Source organism: Corvus hawaiiensis, chromosome 7 (genome assembly GCF_020740725.1).
Source record: "Corvus hawaiiensis isolate bCorHaw1 chromosome 7, bCorHaw1.pri.cur, whole genome shotgun sequence".
NCBI lineage: Eukaryota > Metazoa > Chordata > Aves > Passeriformes > Corvidae > Corvus > Corvus hawaiiensis.
The window spans coordinates 20526478-20546143 of record NC_063219.1 but is presented as its reverse complement, the minus strand read 5'-3'; the positions used below and the strand labels follow the sequence as shown (position 1 = coordinate 20546143).

Genomic DNA, 19666 nt, shown 5'->3' with positions numbered 1-19666 from the left:
TACTACTACTCTACATTTGAGTCTGTGTTAAATTGATGAAAGAGATTATGATCAAGAAAAGCAAGCAAGAAAGCTCACACATGGTCAAATGTACCTCCACACCCTCTTTATAAGCTGTTTTATACCTTGGAGCTATTGTCAGAACGAAACCGATTAGGTGCTTTGTTCCACTTATCAGGCCAAATTATTGTAAATATTATGCTTTTTTTTAATTGCTATTTTTAAGTCAGAAGGCTGATGCCTTCATGCAAACTCATCTTTTTCTGGCCTTACAGAGATATTTTCAGTAGCAGCAGCACTCAACTTGAGTATTTTGCCTAAGATGCATAGAAGGTTCAGTAAGAGATACTTCTCATTGCAGTTAATGTATAGTTACCGTGCTGGTATATTTTACCTATTTTTTTAGGTCTCTTACATTCCTTCCTTGTTTCCTATTTACATTAATTGAATGCTTTCTCCCTCCATTTACCTTTCTGTGAAGAGCACACAACTTGTCTGTATTTGTCAAGTTGGTACAGGACATCCTGATAAAAAAAATTATTGTGCATATGCATCTGTGCATGGTGTTGTAAGAATAGCTTAAAGCCCTTATGTCATTTTTATTTTTGAAAAGCCTTTGTGATTTTGCTCTTTTTTTCCAGCTGTCTGATATAATTGGCATTCACATCCTGTGTTGGGGCCTCTGTGTTCTAAACTCAGATTGTTGCCAGGTTTAGTTTTGGCAGCTTGCAAGATAAATGAAAGGTTTGGCTGAGAACAGAAGGCACTGCTGGCAATGCTGCTTCATCTCTGCTCAGTGAAGAAAGATAATGCTATTCTCTTAACTTTCTACAAAGATGCCTTTGTAAACAAAAGAATAGTGAGTGTGTATACGTCCCATTGTACTCTGTCCCTGTTTCTTAGCCTTCTTCCCTCCACTCAACATGTGCTTCATTCCTAAAGCAAACCAGAAAAAATACAGATTAAGATTCATGATCTGGGTACAATTTTCTCCAGCTTTTGGTCAATTACTGACTGGTGCAAAAGTTAATAATTTACATGGGAGACATATTGCATCTTTCCAGGTAACCCTGACTTGAAATGGGCCTTCTGTGTGTGGTGTTTTGTTTGAAAATGAGTGACAGCACATTCTCACATCTGCTTGCAACTATCTCTGGAATGTGCAGTGTAGGTGGGTTTTGCCAAGCAGCGCTCTCCCATACGCGTTGCAGCCACTGGGTGGTGCTATCCCAGAAGCGAGAGGGAATGCGAGACTGTAATCGTGTGTCTGACAAGACTGAAAATGTAGTTCTTTAAATACCAAAAAGAACAAAAAGATGCCTTTCCCACCCTGAGATGATCCTCTGTTTGAAGTATATTTATATAACTGTCATATCTTCCACTGTCCAAAACTGAGCAGCATCAAGAAAATAAATACTAAAAAGCTAAATACTTTTACTAATTTAAGATCATGTTAATCCCTGTAATTTATCAAATACACTTATCCCCTCTTAACAAATGCTTCTATTTCACGGTAGCGGTCCATGCAGTTTAAAGGGCCAGAAATTAACAGCAGGACATTAAATATACATTTGTAATAGTAAATTATCATTAGTAGAGTATGCAACTACTCATATGAGACATTGGAACGTAAACATTCTGGAACAAATTGTTTATATAATTGTTTTATATAATACAGCTTGTTTTGTCATCTTTCAGTGGAAACTTAGTCACATTCGGCGTGTTTTGAAATCTGCACTTTCTAGGGACCTTTAAGTTCAAAATTGTATGAATGTACTCTGATTTAATCTAACAGTTCTCCCAGTTGCTTCCATATCTGTCACTTTTTTCTAAAGACGCAGCTTCTTGTACTGCCACTACTTTAGTTGCATATACATGTTCCCGTTTAGATAGAATGTATTCCTGGTTGTCTCTGGTCTTAGTTTATCACTGTTGCTGCTAAAGCATCAGAGAGAAAAGGAATCATGTGATCTGGAAAATGGAGTCCCCTTGTAAGAATAGAGGATTTTGGTTGGAAAAATAAGGACAGCCTTGATACATTCACCACTGAGGAGTCAGAGCACTTGACTCACTGTCCTGATATTCAAGAAATTTTTGCAGCATCACCTATAAGGGGTGGTACTGTTGGATTGCTTGGACAAAGCACCCCTGGGGGTTTTTGAGACTGCAGGGTTTTTATCTTCTTAGAAAAGCTGCATCACAACAAGGTTTTCTACTCTTGAAACACAGTCTTTGCAGACTTTTGCCCTTTCCATGACTCACAGACCTTCAGAACTTCTATCAGGGTCGCTCTGCTCTGCCTTAGGTCCTTACTTGAGATAGGGGAGAGAGTTGTCTCCTGCAGGGAGGGAAAGGGAAATCCTCCAGCCTTCCCACCAGAAGAGTAGAGATGCTGAGACACATCCTTATCCTTGCTCTGAGGATCAATAGGGGCTGTGCTTGGCTACATAGAAGAAATACAAATCTGAGTACCACTACAGCAACATCATGTCTAATAATTTTAGTAGCATTGGGTATTGCTCACGCATTAGGGCAATGGAGTATCAATATATCATTGCTAATAAGCACTCCTTGTTTGTGGTGCCTATATATTTAAGCATAATCTGTCAAAGAGAGTTGGAGTGAAAGTTTTCACAACTGGGATGAAGGTTTTGGTTAGTCATGTTTTAACAAGGTAATTTTTTTTGTCCAAAGTAGAATTTTTTTCCAGACACAAGTTATTTATAATTCATCTGTCTAAAGGTCATTTCTCCTCCTCAATATTGAGTTTTAGTCTGTGTTCTTTCTGCCTTTGAGTCTCTAACCTTGCTTATGGCCCTCAGATGAAAAGTAATTATAAACAGTGTATGTCTGTTTACCAAACCAAAACAAACAACTAAGAGAGAATGTGAAAAAAATGTTTCAAGCTACCTTTATACACACAAAAGAACAAAAGAACTAGGACCTTTTGCAATATCGCTTCAGAGAACTGCTTTTCACCACTTCTTGGCGACAAGATTACTATCACCAGTATTAACTTGTCTGTAACTGTGATAGCATGTGATTCCTCATGATGAGTCAGAAACCAAAGGAAAGAGATTTTCCTGCATTTCAGTCCCATGAACAGGTACTGCTGGGCATACATGGAGTGTAATCTTGGCAAGTCAAAATCATAGGTGCTCTGCCATTGTTTTCAGTAGAACCGTGGTTTGAGCTGTCATGTCTGTCACTGTGCACTCCTATTGAGCACAGGCCCTTACTCTAGCAATAAGTAGTGGTAGGTCTCTTGGTTTGATGTGTTTCATTCACTGAAATATAACATGTTTCCATTTGGGTTTAGTGTGGTTTTTTCCTCTTAATTCCATACATCACAATAGAACCAAAGGTTCAAATACATTTTAATTTTACTGATTTATTCCACAATAAAATCTTTTTGTAATGGTACTTTTGTGTTAGTATTTTCACCTTTAGGAGATCAGGCGCTCTTAAGTCAAATGAATTGGAAACAAAGTCATTGTAATTACAGTATCTTTGCTTAAAAATGAATCAAAATTATGTTGTGTAAGACTTTCAGTAAAGTTAATGGAAGCTGTGTATTTCATTCAGGACATGGAGGCTTTCATACTTCTAACTGGTCTGTATATTAAACACACAAAAATAGTTTTTGCTCTGCTGCCAGTGAGTTGTATGCAAAGAGAGGCTTTAAACCACAGCTGTGCGCCGCAACAGTCATGAACTTTACTGGGTTGCAGATGTGGGACATCAGTAAACTAAATTAATTGTAGCTTAACTGAGCTTGGGAGGTAGAGTGATGGATTACTTTTTTGAGCTTCTCACTTGAGCATTTTACAGTTCAGTGTTTATTTTTCTTCATATCCTAAGGTTTTGCATCATAGGACAAATGCAGTACGGATACTTGTATTATAATGCTTGCTAGCAGTAGGATCCAAAAAATGCTCTAAAATAGTCCTAAAAATGGAACTCATCTAGAAACAGAACCATCTATCAGATCAAAGTTAAGGTCTCAGTCTTGCTAAAGCTTTATATAAAGTATAACAGTTATTTGCTGTTGAGAATAACTCCCTATAAATAGTGTCAATGAATCTCTGGAATTGCACATGGCAGTAAGCACAACGGCTGAGTGTTGTCAAGTTACATTTACCACAATTATGTTTGGTAAAGGGTGTTGCCCAAACAGAATTACACTGCTTTTAATCTGAGACTTTACAGATTATATTGTACTGAAAATGAATAACAGGACATAGATTGTTTTTGTCTCCAAGTGCTTGCAAATTGAACTCTAATAAAAGTAGAAGTGGACAAGTTCAAGAATAGATCTTTATTAATTTACTGATTTGATTTATAATAGACCATTCTCTTTAGAACAAATCTTGAGAATAATTTTTCTTTGCCTTTTTATCAGAAGAGAGCAGATACCTTTCCCAATTTTCATGTTTCTGGCCTAACTTCTCAATCCTATAATGAGCATGATTTCACAGTAGTGAATAGTAATTAATCTTAGCACTGCACTGTAAACTAATTAAATTCATATTGAGGAAACAAAAGAAACGTCACATAAAAGATGCTACTGTTTTTAATATCAACTAGAAGCCTGTGGGATTTCACTGTGCACCATATACAGAATTTAAATACAGAAATATTCAGAGAACATTATAATGTTGTTTTAATGAGTAGTTTACTTGACAGTTTCTACAGGCACTCTGTGCTGTAAGGTCAAACTGTGTCAAAGATGCTCAGTATGTCATTGGAAGCATTCAGTAGCTCTCAAGATTAAATCCTAGAAGAGCAATTATTCTTAAATTTGCTAGTGAGTTTTGAGAGCAGATAACTTTGTTGAATATTCAGATAATCTTACTCATATGAACATCCATAATGTTTTTTGGTGTGTCCTTTGCAAAAACGTGCTTATATTTCCCTCTCTTTCAAAAGAATTGCATTAAAGGATTAATATATCTAAAGGATGAATGTAGTGGATGGAAAATAAATCTCTGAGTCTATGCTAGATCTTGTATATTAATTTCAGAGTATTTTGTACAGTCTTACTAAGATTTTGTACTTTTATCTTTTTTTTTTATTCCTTCACCTTACAACAAGCTGCAAAGGCCAGTACTTTACTGAACCAGCATTATTTATTATTATTTGACTTTGTCTTCCTTACTCCAGCCTGACTTGTCTTGATGCAAGAGTAGTTAATTGAGCTGCCTGGATAGCAGGTTACAATGTGTGACAAAGACAGAAAATGTGTTTGTGGGTATTTGTATGAATGGGTATTTATTTCATTAGAAGTGGAGATAAAAATATAATTAATGATTTGCTTTACTACAAAAGTAACTGATTTTATGCCAACTGTGATTATATACAGAAGTGCTGACATCCAGGGGAGCAATGGTTCAGTTGAGAAGCCTTTGAGACTTGATTAAATTAGTTGTCAAAATCATTAATGCCTAGATTTCAAAAATGGTAGGGTCTGGGACTTTCATAAAGTTCTGTAACCTTGTTTCATCTTAAATTAAGACTTTTAAAAGTCAGTTCTTGCCTTGAAGTTTCAAAACTTCAAACTTTCAAAACTTGGTTTTGATACCGTTTTTCAGCCTGTCTAGCCTTAGGTTCTTGATGACTGGGGAGAGTGATAGTCATAGTGAGGTCAGAGAAAATGTTCCATCATTTTTTTCCATGTGCTTTCAGTTGCATCTTTATACCTGAATTTTTGCCACTGAATTCATTGGGAGTCTTCACTGGCTTTAGTGGGATTTTGACTGTGTATGTATGGAGCAGCTTCAGCAGCAGGTCCTGAGTGATGGAATATATACTGTAAAATTTTTAAACATTGTATGCAGAATGAACATACTCTGGAAATACAAGCAAAGGGCTAGAAATCACAGTTCTTGACTTCTCCTGATTTCCTGTTTATTCACTGTTGTAGAAACTTACTTTGGCCTCAAGCTTAACTGAGCACTATGAAGCTTAATAGATAGAACAATGTGATAACTACCATGTTCTTTATAATCATACTTTTACTTTTCTGGATAAAGGATATACATTTTGGGGGAAAAAATTTCTTACATAACATGCAAGAGAAAGTATGTCAATTACATAAAACAATGAGGGAGACTAGAGCTGAATGAGAATGTGGGATAACCATATATCCAACCTGTGTATGCTTTTAGAACTATTCTTCCACATACCTCTGGAAGAAGAAATAAACTTGTCCAGCCTGAGTAGATGTAAGTAAAACAAGGTTATTTTGACCAATGCTTAAAATCAGTGAAGAATTCCTCAATAATGAAGTTTCATAGAAAATTCACCTCTGTAGTTTTCTTCTAATCTCAGTTACAGGTGTGGTACAGGTACCAGGGCAATCTGCTGGGGCAGCAGAAAACCTTGTACTGATGGTGAGGTACTCTCCTGACAGCAGCAGTGTTCTGTCCTGTCTGCTGTTCCGCCGAGAATTCAATTTTTGTTGTACTGAGCTGATTACATACAACAGCATCAAACCATGCATTACAAGAGATGTGGAAGGAAATTACTAAGGACCATATCTGAAAGAAATGGCCCATGTCTTCTGACAACATATAAATCATAAAAAGCCAAGCCAATTTGTTCTGTAATACAGCAGCTGAAAGCCTGACTGGATCAGGCTGTGACCAGCCTCTCTTCAGCCAGCCAGTTGGTCAGGTCTCCAACTAGTCAGGCTAAACTGCAACTAGACCTGACTAAAGAAAATGGTGAACATCAAGCAGCAGAAAATTGCAGTATTGTTTATACAAGAACTTTGTTTTTTCCAAGCTTTTAAAATGTGTTTCATTTTTGTCTAGATGCAGCTTCAGGTAGTTAGCACTCACTGCACTTAGTGTGCCACTCCTATCATTAATCCTGTGTTTGGACAGAGATGCCCAACCTATGCCCTCCTGGCTGTGGCCAGATAGCAATCTACTCCCTGCTCTGCCACTCTCTTTTCCAGAACCACGTGATCATCCCTTGGCCTGTGCCCAGGAACCTCTTTATCATGTTATCAGGCTATACCATATGTGTTTTGCCTACTGTCTGTAAGTTTGCTCATGTCACAGGACTATGAGAATCACATAAGGTTTGCTTGTATATCCTGTGACCACATACTGTGCCCATGATACTTCAGGAAAGGTCTGTGTTTCAGTGAACATACTCCCAATCAAGTAGATGACTATACATTTGATTCAATTTAGCTTGAAAGTTGGGCATGTTGCTTAAAGCAGCAATTAGTACTTGAGATTGTGTTAGAAAAATATCTTGGGCACTACCACTAACTAGCTTAATTAGTACCATAATTTGTTCTTCTTTAGTAGGTAAGGATAAAAGTTAAGATTTTTCTTACTGTCATCATGCATTCATCATAGATATGTGTAGAGTACTGTAGGCAGTTTGACCTTCATTTCATCTCAGCTGCTGTCAGTGTCTTAGTTGCCTTCCATTCTACAAGAAGCCAACTAACCTACTGTGTTAAAACAATACTTAAACATAGCAGTGATGATGCTTACAAGTGAAGTTTTATTTGTTGCTGTAGACGTGATGCTGTGTGTTTGCCAGTGTGTGCCTTCTAATGCGGAAAGTGACCACTGAAGTGTCTGCAATGTGTGCAATAGAAAGCATAACAGCACTGAACTTATACTCAGGTTCTCCAATCCCAGTCTAGCAATGTAAAGCTTTTAAGTATCTGTAAATATGATTGATGTCTACTTCAGGCCAAAAAGACTAAAGAAATCCTTAATCTAATAGAGAGTCAGTGTCAGAATTCCTCAGTTCACTAGGGCATGAATTTTTCATTTAAAATAATCTGGGCCAAAAACATGCATATTTTTGCTTCTGAAGCAAATATTCATAATTAGATTATTCCCAGGTGGGCTTCACTATTACTAAGGTTTTATGTTGATCAGATTCTGTTTGGTAATATGTATCTGATTTTGGAAATACTATTTCTTGGTTTTATTTTGAATAGAAAGTAAAGTAATTCTCCTTCCAGAAGAAGCAGTAGTTGAGGTCTATCTGTATTGATAGTTGTGCTCAACAGACAGTATTTTTATAAATACATTCTTGTGTAAAATGTGTAGTATGTGATAAAATTGGATTCTTAGCTTTTTTATTGCACAAGATTAGCTTAAAGGACTCAATAACTCAAAAGAATAGAGTTTTGATAGTCAGTGACCAGATTCAAATTAGTACCCAATAAAAAAAGTACATGTATTCATTTGTAGTTGAGCTAAAAGCTTAGTCTTACAGTAGATGAAAATGCATTACAGAGATAAGCAGTCGACTTCCTTCGGCTTGATGAAATGTACTGAAAGGAAAGACAGAGAAGAATCTGTGCATGTCAAAGACATTGTCTGGCCCTGTACCTCTTCTGGAGTGTGAGTGCTTAGCTGTGATTAGAAGTCATGTCAATGAAATGTGAATGCATTGTAGCATTTCTGACCATATTATACTGTATCTACATGGTGTTTGAAGTAACCCCTCTTTATCTGAACCAGAAGCATGAAAGAAATTAATAAAACATATGAGGATAAGGAAAGAGCCTGTATTTACCCTCTATATAATAGTAATATCCCTGGTACGACATGTACAGTAAGGTGACATTGTCATTAGGCTTTTTCTCTGTAAGTCATTTGCTCTTCACAAACTGGATGTTCTATCAAAGCTTAATGTATTTCTTACCTGGCATGCTCTTACTTTGGGAGGAATGATCTATTGCAGACATAACCAAAATGAGGTTATAAATACAGTGCTGATATTGCTAATATTTGCTTGATACTCCTTACAGAACCCATCACCTAAGAATAAATGAAGCACAGACAAACCATAGTTAACATCAGAACATCCAGCCAGAGAGTGTACTTTTCCTAATTAGTACATAAAGTCAACAGCTGGACAAATAATTAATTCAGCCAGATCACACAGTGAGTAACTACCAGGGATGCAAATGAGAAGCCAGGAATGCTGACTAGTCCTTTTTGAGATCTGGAGACCACTTCCTAAGTCCAGCTTGAAAAAACAAAACCACATTTCTTCTTCGTGTGTGATGTAAATACTTACAAAACTTCTCCTGCCTGGCTTTGCATAATAGATGAGATGCAGTTCTTTGATAATGTGGTCTTTCTCACCTAGCTGAAATGAGGCATCAGTGAAGAATATGTTTGCAGAGATGTGAGATCTTCTAAACAGATTCAAGTCAAAGGGAGGTTTGCTGAGCACTGACCCTGAGCTTAGCCAGTGAGTGCATAATTTTGTGCTGCTACTTCTTTTTCCATTGGAAATTCTAAGAGAATTTCACAAACTTTAATGACTGAAACTTCTCAAAGCATTAAAGTCATTCTCAATTTCATTGAACAGAGGAAAAAAAGAGAAACATTAGCTCTGACTGACTCCTTCACTGGCACAATGAATCCCAGAGACCTTAGTCTCTGATCCAGACGCATAGGTAGGAGCCTTAATTGTTCAGATGAGCAATCCCATTGAACTGAAGTGCATGTGAGTAAAATTAAACATGTACATGTTTAAAAGATTAATCCTAACTTTAACCATTAGCTTCTCTCCCCTCCCTCAGAAAAAACCCCAAAACCTAAGACAATTTTGAGAGGGTTTAGTATCACTTAATTGGTCCATTTTATGGACTTGGATTAAATGTAGGTAGCATTTGGTCTACAGGGATATCATTTGTATTTTCTCTAAAGTTTTGACCATATAATTAGCATGAAGCTAGACTTCTGAAAGGTGCAGTGCAATCTTTCAACCTTTAACCAGTTTAACCTTTCAAGGAACCCATGGCAGTTCAAGCTGGTGATGTTATTATCTGAAAGCATTTGTTCTTCAAATATTGATGCTTTTCACAAAGTGGAATAACATTTAATTATTTTTGATGTGTTAAGGTGTAAGTTACCTTGTAAATGAAAATCAAATGCAGGGATAGGTACAAAATTTTACTGCCTGTGAACACCATGCTAACCCTGGGTGAAACATTCCTTATTACATAGGCTAACTTTCAAACCACATTTATTCTGTTCATTAATTTTAATGGCTGAGACATGTTAAAGATTGATAGTTATTTTTCCTCAGCATGAGCTACATGAGATGAGTAATTCAGAAACTTTTGTTGAAGCATCATTTTGTGTTTCAGCTGAAAAAGAAAATCCTAGTAATATTTTTTCCATGGATTCAATCTAACGCTACAAGTAATTACATAGGAATTCATCTGACACATGAAATAAGCTCTGGTAAGAATCCATTCCTAGAAGGAAGTAATTGCTGAACAAAGGCATGATAGGTAAAGTGTTTCTTTTTTTAAATGGGACCTGAACACCTTGGGGGTTTTTTTGTTTGTGAAATCATTAAAGATTTTTGATTAATGGAAAGGTTTGTTTATTTGCTTGGCTTACCAGATCAGAAATGTTTAGTTTTAGTTTTGCGTGAAAACTAAAGGAAACCTCCAGGGTATTAATGATGAACCCTAGAAACCTAATGCCAGCAGTGAGTATGGTGAACCTTGAGCAGCTGTAGAACCATTCTAAATTTTATTTGATTATTACAGCTTTTTAAGTTGTTACAAAATACAACAAAATTTTAGTAATTTTAAACGGTCTGATTCAAAGTCATTTCTTCTCCCAACTCCCGTCTTTTATCACATGTTGTGTTGCCAGTTCTTCAGTGCAAGGCTTTCAAGCTTTAGACTTGCTAATCTGAAACCTAGCCAAAACCAACCTTTCCAAGCTATTTTAGCCAAAAAAGGCCCAGAAGAGTAATTTCTAACATACAAAAATAGCAAAATTGCAACTAGGAGAAAAATTATTTCACCATCTACTTGTTCATTAAAGTCCTCGTTTTAACTTGGAGAGATACATGTATTTACAATATGTGCCATGTATGTACATAGATATTCAAGATTTCCCAAACAGTTGTGGTTCTCATTAACACACACAGTATAACAGCCAAAGCAGTTTCCAGAATAGTGGACATACCTTGTGTTCTGGACCGTGATTTAGACTGTCAGGTAACATATGATGTTAGATCTGCAAATGACATGCCAGTTTTGCAGCATTGTGTCAATACCAGTGCCAGCAGCTTAAAAGATAAATACTTCTTTAAATTAATTCACAATGTTCAAATGAAGAAAGCTGTGTTTGAGTGCTGGCCCACAGATTGTTTTCAGGGGTTTCGTATTTTTCTTTTTCAGAGGAAGGTAAGAGCAAAAGTTCCTTTCAGTGTTACAGTGGACACTGGGTTTTCTCTGCTCTCTTAGGGAATTATTACCAGTGATTGGTTTTCTTTACCAGCGATTTCATGTTCTGGGTTTTCGTTTTTCCAATCGTGCCTCCTTACTAGTTATGTAATACATAGTTTAGCAAAACTCTGAAGACTGTTTAGAGTTACTGCCTTTCTGTAAAGCAAACAGCTAAACATTGGAGTTGATGCAAACAAGTCATTTAGCATCTGAAAGAAGTGTTAACACTTTATTTACATTTAAATTAAAATAGACACTTATTTATGTGTTCTGGTTCTGAAAGGTGTGTGGTACATCTGCAGAGGCCTATTGTTTATTCATGCTGTAAATCCTTTGAAATGTGTTAAAATGCTTCCCACTCATTATAAAAATCCTGCCACCCATGGATTAGGGCTTTGATGTCACCAATCCTGCTTCAAAGGGTTCTTTCAATGCTATTAATCACAGTTTAGCCTCTGAAGATATAGCCAGAGAAAACATTTGGACATCTTGTGCTAGACTTGCTAAAACTTGAAATATACAGAGTGTCTTGCATATGCAAGTCCGATATCACTTCCTCTCTCTTCTCCTAGCCTTTATTTTGAAAAGCTATTTTGTGATGACTTTGGCTTTCTACAAGTACAGAAGAAAAAGTTTAGGACACATCATACTTTACATTTTAAAAAAGGCACCAGTCTTTTGCTTGACACCACAATGTATTTTTGCCTGCGAAATTGAGTCAGTCTTTAAAAACCCTGAGTTACTATAAGATTGAGGATTGTATGTCAAAAGTTCAAAAAATGATGCAGTCTTATCATTTTCTCATCTCTCTCATTAGTTTTTGAGTTTAAGATACTGTCTCAATGCTTGAGTATCCACGTGATTTCATAGAAACAGGATTGTTTCTGTAGTCTTTTTGCTCTCTGAAATCTCTCAATGGGTCACAGAGAAATTGATTACTAGTGATTGAGCTGTATGCCTTTGTGCTGTCGTTGTTTTCATCAGCTCAGTAGCTAAGGTCAGTGGCATACCACCTTATCACTGACTTTTTCCTCCCCTCTAAATCAACACTGCACTCTGTCATGCCCGTGCTGAATGCTCTGCAGGCACAATTGGTAATGACAGGGGTGTGGAAGAAGTGTGATGGTGTCTGCTATTTTTAGTACTATTGTACAGACTGATTTTACACCATACAAATTTTTCCCTTCTAAGCTTTTTGAATAGTTTGTGCAGTATAAATTTCTTTCTTTTTGAACAGGTAATTTGGCACAAGCAAGAGCCAGAGTGACAGCAGCATCTCGGTCTTTGCCTCCGCAGCTCAGTGCTGGGCGTATCAAGGTTAGTAGTGTTCCCTTTGAAGACAGGCAGTTGTTTATAAGATATTAGTGAGACTGTGTACACAATACTTAGCTGATGTGGGTATATAGCAAGGTTCTTACCAAGTAAGAGCCTTCTTTTACTATCAGTAACATACACCTTGTCTTGGAGTATGGTTTCCAGTTTTAATGATGAACTTATTACAGAATTCAGTGAAGAATCAATTTACTACTGATTAATCTTTAAACCTTTGGACTGAAATCTCAGTTACATTGATGTCAATAGTCCTCTTTGTTTCAATGGGGTCAAGGTTTTCCTCTGACAATTTTGACCTAGAAAGAGGTCTTACTTGGTAAAATTTCAATAGTGTATTTAACAGTATAAAAGGCAAAATAAAATTTACAAAAAAAAATCTATTTTTTTTTTTATTTAACTTTGAAGTGGAAAACCCAGGAAATATTTGTGACTGGTAGATAACTGGAAAAGAATGACTCATCAAAATCACTATTCTCTAAAAAGAACTGTAGAATTTAAATGCTGCTGAATTTTGCCGTGAAAGTATGTGGCCTAACTGCAAGATGGGATAATTTTATGGCAATTAGTAGGATTACAACTGAGTACACTTAATTTGTGAGGAAGCCTCTTGTCCCTTGAAGCTGATGGCATGAACACCCCTTCCCTACTTCCTAAGTAGTGCTTGTTAGAATTAGCGTATTTAAGGTTTGGGGTTTTGGGTTTTTTGCCTTCAAAGCAAACAGTAATAAATTTTAAAAACAAGTGTGGTAACAGCAACTGTTCGAAAGTCTACAAAATTTTATGTTCTGGGTTTTCTATTTCTTCTTATTATCTTCTGGTATTTGGAGATCATGCTCAAACATCAGTGTGGTTATTTATGTCATCCAGATGTCTGTATCCTTCACTGTACCTGCAAATACAGATGTGGATTTCAGACTATTATTTCCTGTCTGGTGTAAATACTTTTGGTGCTGAAGGGTGGCCTTTCCAATTTTCTTGTGTTACATACACATTTTCTTCCACATCCAGCTGTATTCAGCCCAAGCTTTCTAAGCACACATTTTATTGATACAGCAGGAATGTAATAGAGCAGTTTGCTTCTAGAGCTTTACTAAACAGAATAAGTTAATAAGTACTCTTTAGAAGGAGTACATTTTAAAAGGAGCTGAAAGAAAAGACGTGTAAGTGCAACACTATTCAGAAAATGTTAATTTAAATACTTTCTAGATAAATCACTATTTCTTAGACTTTTATAAAGCACCTAATTAAAAGAACTTCAGGAAACGTATTTTAAATTATTTTAAAATTTGTTTTAAAAAATCCAAATGTAATGATTTTGTTTGGAAGTTTGGAAATTTTTTATCATTATTTAATTTAAGAGGGTTTTTTGCTTAACGTATTTTTGTTTTTACAGTATTTCATACCATGCCAGCAGCTGGTCAATATGTGGAAAGTCATCATTTTGAGTGACTTCATAAGGCGACATGATGTCATAAATTGTTCTTTTAATATTGTTTCAAAACTATTAGAAATGATCTTTTTAGTGATGAAACAGTTTGACTTTTGTAGGTCAGGGTGTTTTCCATTACAGTTGTAATTATATAAATTCACATTGTAAATCACTACAGCTGTCATGTAAAAGTGTGACTTAACAGTTGAAATATCTTCATTTTTGTTTAAAAAGAGTAGCTAGTGATTTAAAATACAAGATATCATGGCATTCTTATTCTTATATCATGACATTCTTATTATGTTCTGTCATTTTCTAGCAAGCCAGTTGTGAGAAAGACTTTTGTCTGTTGTACATGAGGTTGTTGCCCTACTATAACATTTTGTGGCTTCATAGACAAGCGATGTTGTAAATTTATGAGAGACAAAACTTCTAAAAAGTCTTACAAGAAAATCACCCTAGCTGCAGGGTCTATCAGAATTTTTCTAATGAAAACTTCAAATATTTCTTGTCAAAAAGATTTGGAAACTAATTCTAGTTCTTACATATTGCACAGATCTGAATTTACAACTTCATTCATAGGAAAAGAAATCTAACAATACTGCTTTTAGCCTAGTTTTCTGAGAAAAAGTGTTTTACATCTCCTCTGTGAGTCTTTCTGTGCATTCATTCCCTTTCCCCCCATGAAAAAAACTCAAACTAAAAGAAAACTCTTTTGAATTCAGCAGCCTGTTGTAAACCCTGTTTGATACTGTGGCAGTCCCAAGATGGTAAGATTCTACAGGTCTGGTGGAAATAAGTAGCTGTAAAAAGGAGATGACACGCCCTTTATTGACCAGCAGATATTTGAGATATGAGAGGTTGTGAGTGCTCAATCTCCAACAACAATATCACTGTGTCTCTGCTTTTCTAGACACAGAAGACTCCTATTTAGAACCTCAAATTCATTGGCGTTTGGGCTCAGATCAGTCCTCAAACTATTTGCTTTTGTTCTTGATTTGATGTCATTTATAATTAAATTGTGTGTCTTTTAGTATTAAATATACCAGTTATTCTGAACTTACTGTCAGTGTTCGCTGTTACGGCTTTTGTCTTCTACCTGACATTTACTAGAGATTTAGATAACAATCCTCAGAAACTAGGTGTCTTGCCAAGATAATCTTGAAATATTCCCATATCCTTCCCCATGGACATGCCTGCTGTTTTGATTAGGTCATTGATATTTACTTTGTCAGATAACCTCATAAGATGTTTGATGTTACCTGGGCTGATAAGGCGTTTTTCCTGGAATATATTATAGAGTGTTCTGTTAACAAACTGCATCTCTCTTTTTTTATTATTTTTTATTTCTTTTCTTCGTGTGTTTGTTTGAGATGTGTACCAATGCATGTATACCACTCTGGGCCAGAACATCACAGATTACAAAAGCATACTAAAATTTTTATGGTCACCTTTATTGAGCTCTGTCTGCATTGGTGCCATCTGTGTTCTGAATCTTGACCTCACTAGTTTTCTTTTGATTTCTTCCCCAACATGAAATCCATTTTTTTGATCTATTATTACTTAGTGCTTCATTTCCTTTATATTTTGCATGCAGTCTCCTAAATATCTCCTGAAGGTAAGAGGCTTAGTTACTTTCTTGAGAACTGTAATCTTTCAGCAATTATTTTAGTGTTCAGAAGTGTGTTCTTAAGTCAGTGAGTGTTGGAAGTGATTTGTATGGAGCAAAGTCTGGGAAGTGTAGCACAGGTGCTGACAAGAGCATTATCTGGTTTATACAAATGCCACCTGGTCAGAGCAGATGGTAAACTGCCACAAAGCAAGTGAATGCTAAAATGCTGTTAATGCTCCATGAAAACAGGATGCTGGTTAATTTTCTTTAATTTTGTTGAGCTGTAATGCAGCAACACAATCTGCTTGTTATGGGTAACCACAGTTACACTCATTCATAAATTCTGGTTTCATTTTGATAAGAACAGCTGTACTAACAATATAACTAAAACCTGCAAGGAGCAGTATGTTCATTGTCCATGTATGTCCTCTAAAAATAACTCTCCTGCAATGCTGAAAAAGTGGTAGGCTATGGCAGTTCAACAGGATTGCTGAAATTCTTGGCATCAAAATGGCAATACAAAATAGTTAATAGTAACCATAGCAGGAGAAAGGAGCAGACTTACACGTTGTGAGACTACCGACTTTGTTTGCCACTCATTATCCTACAATAATTTTTCCATATGTGAGCAAAATGAGGCTGTTCAATTTATTTCCTGGCCTGTTGGAGTTCATTGTAGTGGCAATAATAGGAATACTTTTTAGAAATCAGTTCCTAAGGTATTGCAACCTGACAGCTGTTTCATTGGCTGAGTGTTATACTGTCATAAGTCTGGAGTGCTCTTGCACTATCAAAAAAAATTCAGAATGCTTACACATCTCTCCAAAATCAGTGTGTGTCCTGCATCTGTTGGAAGCTGGCCTTGCTATCTCTCACAAACTATTCTGAAGTACTCACGCCTGAAGGAATGACTGTAACAAAAACTGAACCCAGCTTTCATGGGCAAGGTGGGGTGGGTCTGCAGTGTTTCTGGAACAATCCTAACATCAGAGTTTTGTCTTGCAGGTTGACACAATGGAAGTTATGCGGCATCCTGAGGAAACAACTAACATGAAGCGGCAAACTATGGCTTCCTATTTTAGGGTACAAAAATTAAAATGAAAAGAAGCATTTTGATAATAAGAACAATAGATATAGCTAAAATATTTGTGGGGTTGTTAGATCAAAGAGAAATATAGGAGAATTTTTTTATTCTGTCACGAGGCTTTTGTAGATTCATAAACTTCTTTTTGCTTCTTATCTCTTTGTTTTCTCATACTTGTATTTTTACAATTTCACAGAGTATGTTGATAACAGAATCTAGATCCTAGACTATTTTCCATCTACAATGCTAGAGGTCTAGAACAGGTCTTGTTATAAACAGAACACTAATTTTGTGCAAATAAAATAGATGTTATCACTAAGGTCTTCATATTTTTTCGCAAGCTGAGGCATACATACCTTTAAAGATTAAGATTTTTCATTTGTGCTAATAAGTAAATCCATCTTTTGGAAGTGCTGTTATAAATCATACGGATTGACGTTTTATTGGTAGCAATCCTGTCAGAGGTAATGCATATTCTGCATGTGTGTTTAAATCAAACAGGCAAGGAAAGGGCATCGAGAACGTTGGAACTGGAAGCTTGGGAGTTAAGAAAGTGCTAGTCCAAGCAGTGCAGCATTGTCCAAGACTCTTGGTTACTGGTTTTTTCTTGCAGTCATTGCAAAGTGGAAAAGTTTTCAGCAGCTGGCTCTTGGGCTGCACTTGTGCCATGCAGAATAGGGAAGTTCCCGAAGTTGTGCTAGCCAGTGTGAATCAAAGCTTCCTGCTATGTAGGAGTACCTGTTCAATTTGTTTTGTAAAATAGTGTAAGGAAGGGCATAGAGGAAGCTGGTGTATACTGAGATGTTGCCCCAGTGCGGAGAGTACAAGGACACACATTCAGACTTGTCATGCAGGTGTGCACTTAGAGTGTTCTTGCACACAAATGCCAGCTCAGTAGGAACTGTAAAAAGGAAAAAAAAAGTAATGGGGGAGTGAATGTGGAAGTACACCATAATACACATGCAACCTGCAGCAAGGTGATGATAATCAGCTTGGAATTGTACGTGGTTTTGACACACATATGGGTATATGAGATTGAACATAGTTGGTAACACATACTTATCATACAACAGCTTAATGATGTGAGTATAGAGCAGAAGTACCAGTATTTGGAGGAGTCAATGGAAAAAAAGATACATATGATCTGATCAAACATTTTTCATTTTAGTTTAAAATGCAATGGAGTAAATTGTTTTCTGTATCCAGGGTGGATAGGAAACAAAGTAATGGACCTACATTTCAGTGGGAAGATTTATGTTAGATGCTAAGAACTTTATGAATAGTCATAATAATATAGCAGTTCAACAGATTTCTGGGGAGACTGTGCAGTTTATATTCTCAGTGAAAAATGAATGTAACAGAGATGTACTTGAAATGTGAAAGATACATCTAGTGTTCTCTGTGGACAGAGCACTGAACTTACGACTTCTTGCAACCTTTTCCCCATGATTTGCTGTGAATTTCAGTGATTGTTTCACAGTAAAGTTTGTGTTTCTATTGGGGATGTTTGATCAGTCAAATCTGTCTACAGTAGAACTATAGTTAGGACTTTTTTTTTTTTTTAATGGACCTTGCTCAACTATGGAAATGTGATAAAAGGAGATATGAAGAGAAAGGTGTAAGAAGATTCAGAATATTTAAATTTTTTTTTCCAACTAAAAATTTTTAATAGGTTCCACATTTCAGCTGAAATCTTAAAAATTAATAAAAAGGCAATGGAGATTAACATTACAGATTAAAATATAATCAAGCATTACAAACTGTTTACAAATATGTATCTCCTGCTTAAGTATTTACATTGCAGTTTTTTGTCAAGTGTGTGCATCTTTTTAATTTTCCTCACTAGTATTCCCTCATGGATCTTTTATCCAAAATGGTTGTTGGACAGCCTCACTTTATCCGCTGCATTAAACCTAATGATGATCGTGAAGCACTGATGTTTTCTCATGAGAGAGTTCTGCTGCAGCTACGATATACTGGAATTCTGGAAACTGTCAAAATACGTCAGAAAGGGTATTCTCATCGCATCCTTTTTGAAGAGTTTGTAAAAAGGTAAGACTTGTGTAATAGGGCTGTTTTGCTAATATTCCATTCAGTAAGGTATATACTATCTTTAGGTACAGAAAGTCCTACAAACATTGTTCATAGGTGTGTGGTCTGAATCTCTAATGAGGGCAGAGACTTCCAGAGATAAAAACTACAGACAATATCTGATCTCTAATGGAGACCAGTCAGTGTGAAACCAAGAGAGAACACAAGTAGCAAGCCTGTCCCCATAGTTCCCTCTTTAGAGGCAACAAGTGGAAATTATGCATCCTCCTCAGATAATTCAAGGATTTTGGAAGGTCAGTAACCTTCAGCCATCATATGAAGAATGTGCACATGTTTAAGAATGAACTGATACAAAAGCTTCAGTTTTAGCTTTGCAGAGTCATTTATCTATAGATGTCATGAATTATAATCAGATCTCTGTTCACCCTAACCCTTCTCATAGCTACTCTTACTGGCTTTAATACATATTCTCAATCTTAAAAAGTTATAAATCTGATTCAGGAAATGCTATCATCTTTATGATGGCAATATGACTATATGATAATTATGGTTTTCTCTATATTTTAAATGTGGGCTTGTGTAGTATTTACTGGTTTTCAGTGTGTAGGATTGGTAATTCAACAATGAGCAGAAGCACTACCATTAGCCATTTAGGTAATAGTACAAACAAGTAGTGAATGGTTAAAGCAACCATGTTGTGATATTTTTTGAACTGGAGGTGGCTCATCGAGACAATATAGAATTAATGAATCTACTGAAAGCAAGTCATTAGTCTCACTTCAGTGCCTGGTAAAGTTAGGGACAAGATTATTCTGGAATGTACTGAAAAACACCTGAAAGACAATGCAGTCATTGGTCACAGCCAGCACAGCTTCATGAGAGGAAAGTCCTGCTTATCAAACCTGATTTCCT

At 36.2% G+C, this 19666-nt stretch overlaps 1 protein-coding gene across 21 annotated transcripts in view; it reads left to right on the top strand.

The window, feature by feature from the left end:
• The window catches only part of MYO3B (myosin IIIB), a 253079-nt gene that overhangs the window by 118713 nt on the left and 114700 nt on the right, over positions 1 to 19666 (top strand). For 20 of the 21 annotated variants that reach the window (XR_007204830.1, XR_007204841.1, XR_007204835.1 and 17 more), the window contains 4 exons: positions 12483 to 12562; positions 15604 to 15624; positions 16624 to 16701; positions 18549 to 18754. Coding sequence is in view for 6 of the 21 variants with exons in the window: in XM_048309828.1 (XP_048165785.1) it covers positions 12483 to 12562; positions 15604 to 15624; positions 16624 to 16701; positions 18549 to 18754 (385 nt within the window). In the remaining 15 variants the exon portion in view is untranslated. The remainder of the gene's footprint in view (positions 1 to 12482; positions 12563 to 15603; positions 15625 to 16623; positions 16702 to 18548; positions 18755 to 19666) is intronic. The other variant, XR_007204836.1, reaches the window with a different exon arrangement.